Source organism: Bos indicus x Bos taurus, chromosome 26 (genome assembly GCF_003369695.1).
Source record: "Bos indicus x Bos taurus breed Angus x Brahman F1 hybrid chromosome 26, Bos_hybrid_MaternalHap_v2.0, whole genome shotgun sequence".
Classification (NCBI taxonomy): Eukaryota; Metazoa; Chordata; class Mammalia; order Artiodactyla; family Bovidae; genus Bos; species Bos indicus x Bos taurus.
The window spans coordinates 21,135,852-21,142,845 of NC_040101.1; the positions used below are offsets into that span (position 1 = coordinate 21,135,852).

The following is a 6,994-nucleotide window of genomic DNA, read 5'->3' on the forward strand; positions in this document are numbered from 1 at the left end:
ATCATAAATCAACTTACAGAGTTTTCGGGGTTGGGGGGGGAAGCAATTGCACATCGTAAATGCTCAATACATAATGTGTGGAATGAATGAATGAATGAATCGTAAGATGCCTGCCATGCAGAAATGTGATCTGCATAAACACTAGTTGCTATCAAAGCCCTCAATTTTAGCATAAGTTGCTCCGTAAATAAATAACTGATCCATCTGCAGGGTCACAGCTGATGCAGTTTCAGCTCTCCGGGCCTCACCTACCATCTCTGTATAGGCCCTGATCTTTACAGCCCAGGAGCAGTCTGCATTGATTATGGGAGACATCTTCCCTCCTTGGAAGAGATCAGTTATTTCCAACTCCAAGTCTTCAGAAAGTCTATCATGTGTCCTTTCTGCCTTTCAAACTGATCACTGTGTCATAGCCAGTAAATGACAAATCCAAGCAATCAAGGGATGTATATTAATTGTCTCGTGTATGTCCAGTGTTACGCAATGGTTATGAAATACTGTTGAGTGATCTTTTCCCTTAAGATGCTAATCATCTCCCTGTGAGGATAAAGCTAATGTAGTCTTCAGAAAGTCTATCATGTGTCCTTTCTGCCTTTCAAACTGATCACTGTGTCATAGCCAGTAAATGACAAATCCAAGCAATCAAGGGATGTATATTAATTGTCTCGTGTATGTCCAGTGTTATGCAATGGTTATGAAATACTGTTGAGTGATCTTTTCCCTTAAGATGCTAATCATCTCCCTGTGAGGATAAAGCTAATGTACAGTAAGCAAGTAGAGCTGATTATCAAAGCTCAGAGAAGTGACTACTTATTGAGCACCTACTATATTCCAGGTACTTTAAATGAAGTGCCTCAGTTGTTCAGCAATGGCAGGAGGCTGATGCTATGGTTATCCTCATTTGACAAAAAAAGAAATGAAACCTCAGGTTAGGCAACTTGTGCCCAAGGCCACACAGCCAGTAAGCAGTGAAGGGGTAACTTGGGCCCTGCTCTGGGTGACTGTAAAGCTTTCATTCTCTCATTCATTCCCTGACTTGAGAAATATCCAGGGGAGGCTTCCTGGAGGAGGTGGGATCTGACCTAGGCTTTGAAGCTAGGTTAGACACAGATAATCCCAGGGAAGTAAGAGAATGAGGGCATGCTAGACAGAGGGAAGAGTCTGAGTCAAGCACAGAGGGATGACTGTAAAGGCTGCTTGCTGGTGGACCTGCTGGACGGGAGTAGAGGAGATTAAGTTGGGAAGGCAGGGTGGGGCCAGATGACACCATACAGCCACAGCTTACTCTGTCAGCAGGCAGAGGCTGTTCTTTGGCCTGTCCATGCCCCTAGGAAAGCACCTCACCTTCCAACCCAGGTAATGTACTCCAGAGAGCCACCCAAGGCTTCTACTTGAATTTAATCATTCTTTTCTATCTTAAGCATTGCCCCCAAGCCACCTTCCCTAGACACTGGGAAGCCCTGTTGTGTCCTGTAGATTCCACTTGCCTGCTCAACAACTTTTATGGCCAGAACGCCCCTTTGTGAATTAATTTCTTTTTCTCTTTCGTTTTTAACCTTTTCCAAAATAGGAAGTAAATTTTTTTTTTCAACTGATCAGTCAGTCCTAAATTGCTACCCCTTCACTGGACCCTATGTCAGAGGTTATTTACATATAATTTCTGAACTTGTGATAACAGGGTCACGGGATCCATAATTAATATTTCTGGAGGCTTTTAATTTGAGTTTCTTAGGGATTCACATCAGTTGGAAGTTTGGGAGAATGTACTTGCATCTTCTAGGGAATCCTTGCCTTGCACAGAGCACTCAATGCTGAGTGACTCAATTTGAACACCCCAAGAAAACTCATCATATATACTGAGAATAACTCAGCACTGTGGACACACTTGGTGAGCTCTTCTAGCACGGAAACCTCAACGAGGCAATGAAAAGCAGTTCTGGTGACAATGGAAAATAAGGCAAGCTCCTGCCAAGGAAGTACTTTGCACACAGTAAAAGCGGAACGTGTGGACTCGTGACCAGGGCCTATCGGTGCATTTCGAGAATGTCTCACAGAACCCGAAATGGAGAATTGAGGTTCAATACCCTTCTCGGGGTGAAGAGCGTCCCTTTAAGAAGGGATTGAACCAGCTGGCCGCACTACAGCTCCCAGAGATTTTCTGGCTTGCCTCCAGGCTCCACCCCCTAGTCTCCGGCCTCAGCAACGCGTGACGTCAGAGGAAGCTGAGGCTGTCGATTGGCTGAGCAATGCTGCTAGGTCAAGTCCAGTCAGAGGAAAGAAGTTTGTCTCCATGTGGAAACCATGTGTCTCTCGCTGGGAGGGGGAAGCGGTGGAGGCGGAGAAACTGCGATCAAGTGATTACAGGAGAACTGGCTGAAATGAAAGCGAGGAGGTTGTGCACCTGAGCCGGCCAGTATTGTCGTTTGCAGTAGTGACCTAAAACCAGAAACAAACCTTACCCAACACACAAAACTTGAGTCCCGCCACCATCATAAAAATAAACAGCTAGGGTCCTTGCTTCCTTCCAAAAACCAGGGAGGGACCAGAGAAATGCTGGAATCCTATCGGAACGCCTAGATTCCCCTCCCTCCCCTAAAGACTGAATGATGTAAGCGTTTCGGAAAGCGGGGATCTGAAGCAAAACAAGCCCCGCGCGCGCGGAGGAACCCTTAGTGCCCGAGCCCGGCGCACGCACGACCCGCCCCCACACTCGCGTTATTGCTGTGCACACGCGGACCGCCGTGACGCGCGGGCATTGTGTGCATCGAGCAGAAAACAACGGCGAGCGCCGCCAGCGCGAAGAAGCACCCCCGATTAAATGAGACAGATGTAGGGCCCGTTGTTTTCCGTACGGGGAGACCTAGACCCGGGCCGGACCGGGGGCGAGAGTGGGAAAAATAAAGTGGCCCCCGTGGGCCGCTCCAGTTTGCAAAGGAGATAATAGAAGGCCCTGTGGACGGTCGCCCCATAGTTTGCTGCAGGTCCCCCTTGCCTGCGTGAGCTCGTGGGGAGGGGGCGAGGGCCTGGAACAGGGTCCCCGCTCTCGGGGAAATCTGGGGGCCGCTGGCATCACGTCATGCTGAGCCAAACAGCGGCTGCGAAAAGAGGCAAGAGAGCTAAAAATACTCCAGCGGGGAGCCGGCCGGAGGAGGAGGGCAACCGGGCGGAGGGGCTGATGATGCACACGAAGTTGAGGGCGCCCAGGTTCCCGATCCCCTCTCGGGGGGTGGCAGCGCGGACGCCTCGGTAAGGGGACCGGGAGGAAGCCCCTTGGCTTCCACGGTCCCCGGAGCCCGGCTCCACTACCTCTGGCCCGCCCCGTGCGGGGCAGTCCGGCCCGGCGCGCCCGGCCCTCTGCTTACGTGACTGGTGGCCACGCCGGAGCCCCGGCACCGGGTAAACAAGGAGGTGGCGGCGGCCGAGGCGGTAGGGGAGCGAGGGTGGGGGCGGCGAGGTGGAGAACAGAGGTCTCCGATTGTCTGCGAGTGCGAGGGGCGGGGGGCGCGGGACGCGGAGGAAGCTCCAGCGGCTTCTCGTACACCCCTCTGTGGAGGGAACCTGGCGGGGGCAAACCAGGTTTGCCACTCACTGCCAAGGTGCCCTTTTTGGGTGCACCCCCCGCCAAAGCCGGCGCCAAGGGACAGACTCGGGGGAATGGGGGACCCGGGCGGCGGGGGGGTGGTTAGAGTAAGAAATCACGCCCCTCCCCCCTCCAACAAAAGCAAACACACCAAACAAAACCACATCTTCACCCACCTCCCCACCAGCTCTGACCCTACAGGCGAAGGCATACTGCCCCCCACCCCACACCCCGATTAATCGCAAACTGATTCGGCTGCAACCGCCGGCGATGCGCCTTTCTCGTAACCCAGGCACCCCGAGAAAACAGGGAGAGAAGAAAAGAAAAGAACGCACCACCAACCTCCCAACACAAATCCTTGTTTTTGCCTTAAGCTACTGCACGATTTCGCTGCCATCACGCGGTTACTTTAACCCCGAAGGCCTGGGGTATCGGTCAGCTAGGGTGTTTTTGTGTTTGAGGGTTGTTGTTGTGTGTGGAGGGGGGGGTAGGTTGCAAGACCTGACACGTTGCAATCGGACCATTTTTCTCCCTTTCTCTCTCCCCCCCCCCCCCCCTTTCTCTCTCATCTCATTGATCTTCCTACTTGCTCGGACAGATTTTCTCTAGTCTGTCGGTCTGTCCGCCTCGGCCCCTTCCCCCTTCTCGCAGCTATTATTTGTGAGGACCGTGCTGAAGACGCCGCACTCGCGTGCCCCCGTTAGGACGCTGAGGCGACGGCCTGGGGAGGATTGGGGCACCCAGGCAAAAATGAAACAAACAAATACAAAAAAGGAGGCCAGGCCGGGGTGGGGCTCCCAGCACCCCCCGCCGCCCGCAACCATCTCTCTCCACCTGAATATGGGGTGGGGGTGGGGGGAGCAGTAGAAAGCCACCGGGAAGGAATCTGCCTTCCTCGCCCAGAGCGCTCACTCGGGAGCCGTATCCCGGAAAATAAAGAAACAGCACATAACAGCCCACACCTTCTTCCACAACTATTGTTTCCTGCGAGATCCCAAAGTTTCCTTCTCGCTGAGTCCCCCTCGCCAAGTTTCCCGGGCGCAGCACCGCGGGTCCCGGGCGAGCTGGTGGCAGCGCTTGGTTTTGCCGGCCTGTTTCTTTGAGAGGGGTGGGGGGGTCGGGGGCAGGGGCACCTAGGGCAGCAGAGGCTCAGAGGGACTGTCTCCGTGGACGCGATGGCCTGAGCCCAGCCTTGCAGCGAGAAGAGAGGAAAAAGCAAAGTAGACAGGAGGAAGAAGCAGAGCCGAGCCAGCCGGAGCCCACGCCGTGGAGGGCTGTTTGCTTGTTATCGTTGTCGTGTGTCTATGTGTTTTCTTTCTGGAACCGCCGAGCTCTGCCTACAGTTTCCAACTTTCGTCTTGTAATCCCCACCCCACCCAGGAACGAGCGACAGAAAAACAACACTTGTCTGCCCGAGAAGGCTCCGGAAAAAAAAAAAAAAAAAAAAGGGAGAGGAAAAAAAAAAAAAGTAAGAAACGCGACCTCGAAGAGAAGAGCTCTCAGCTCAGTTGTCAGCAAACAACAACACTCCCCCGCTCCTCGGCCCAGCGGTTCTCCCACCCTCCCGGAGACGGACAGACTGACGGACCGACAGCACCCCCCAACCCCCCGCCTACCCCCTGCTCGTCTTTGTTACATCTTTAGAAGCTTTGTGCGTGCGTGTCCTTTCTCCGGTGTCATCGGCTTTACTGCCGAGGGCTGGATGTGAGTGTGTTGGGGAGAGGGGGGCTAAGCAGGCGTCAGGGGTCGCCCAAGTGGGCGAGAAAGAAAGAGCCCGGCGCCGAAGAGGAGCCAGGGCCCCCAAACTTACTTTTGTTTTCTTTCTCGATCTGCTCCAGGTAGCTGGCGGCCTCGAGCAGAATCTGCACGTTCTGCAGAAAAGTGTTGATGTGCTTCTCCATCGAGTTCTCGCTGGTGTTGAAAATGTCCGAGAAGGGGCACCTGAGCTTGGCCCCCGCGGGCTCCTCCGGCTGGGCCGGGGGCTGGGGCGCGGTCACGGCCGGGGGCGCGGCGGGGGCCAGCCCCGCGCCCTCGCAGCGCGCCTCCTTGCGCGGCCGCCCGCGTTTGCCCATGGAGGGACCGCGGGGTCCGCCGAGCTCGTCCTCTTTCGGGGCTGCGCGGCCCGGCCGAGCTCCGGGCCCCGGGGGAGAGCCGGCTGGCTGGAGCAAAGAAGGCGCCGAGGCGAGAAGGCGACCTGACTTCCCGAGCCTCGCTGCGTGCTGTTGTGTGTTTGAGTGTGTGTGAGTGTGTGTCGGTCTCGCTGTGGGTCTGTGTGTATGGGAGATTGAATGAACCTACAGGACAGACGGAGGCGCTCTGGCGCCTGGGTCCTAGTGCGAGCCTGTCGCATTCGGACTGGTCAAAATGAAAGGCGGAGACAAGCGAGGCAGGGACCGCCCCCTGCCCGTCCTGGCACACTATCCTGCCTCTCCCCAATGTTATCACATTGTAGAGCGTAATATTTAAACCCAAATGGAAAAAATACTCGAAGGCTCTGAGCGTACCCACAGAAAAACAAACTATTAAACTGTTGTTCTTTTACTTCACGTGAAAATAATACCAGTGCCTGGCACTACATACTAGATTCCAGCGGTAGCTGCTATGACTTAAGAAATAAAAGTCCAATCCAAAAAAATCATACACGTTACCTCAAGTTCTCTCCCCGCAATGGACACACTCCTACACACACACACACACACATGTACACGCACATGCACACACACACAGGCACAGGCATCTGCCTTTACAGGGCCAAGTGAAATCCCCAGGCCACCAAATCCCAGTTACAAATTTACTCACTCTTTCTTTCTCCCTTCAAATGCAGAGTTATTTTCCTGGAAGGGGGAGGAGATGGAAGCGTCTCTCCCCACACTCCTCTTCCCAGCCTTAGTCCAGCTGTGCAAAGCTCACAGTAGGGAGCCTCCACACCTGGCTCTCTTTTATTTCATTTGGCAGAAAAGCGGACGTGGCAGCCCAGGAACTTCCCACCCCTACCCTGGCTGAATTCCACCTTTTGGTTCTGAAGACCCCTACCCTAGGCGACACTGTTCCATTGCCAGTGCAGACCATTCAGGGTCTGCAGGAACCATGGATGCTTTCCAGGCCTGGGAAGTGTGGTGGCAGTCAGGGCCCTTGGGGAGTGCCGTAGAGAGGCATTCAAGCCCCAGCTCTGCTGAACACAGACTGGACTGTGTGTGTGCCTGGGCAAGTCCCCTAACCTCTCTCAGCCTGTTTCCCCATCCATGAAACCTCTGATAAGATTCATGAGTTGATTAAATTATATCTGCAGTCAGCACGCTGCCTGGCTCATTGTATGATCTTTTTCTTCCAGTATAGACCCAGATAAGAACCTGAGTCCCCTACTTGGCAGCTAAAAGGAGAAATAAGTTACAGGAAACAAGACTCTTCTGCACT

The 6,994-nt window shown here is 54.0% G+C and overlaps 1 protein-coding gene across 1 annotated transcript in view; it reads right to left on the bottom strand.

Annotated features, from left to right (window-relative positions):
- Positions 1–5,994, bottom strand: part of MXI1 (MAX interactor 1, dimerization protein) — a 92,770-nt gene extending 86,776 nt beyond the window's left edge. The window contains exon 1 of the mRNA XM_027529278.1: positions 5,391–5,994. Coding sequence (XP_027385079.1) covers positions 5,391–5,652 — 262 coding nt within the window. The 5' untranslated portion in view covers positions 5,653–5,994. The remainder of the gene's footprint in view (positions 1–5,390) is intronic.
- Between the last annotated feature and the right edge of the window lie 1,000 nt (positions 5,995–6,994).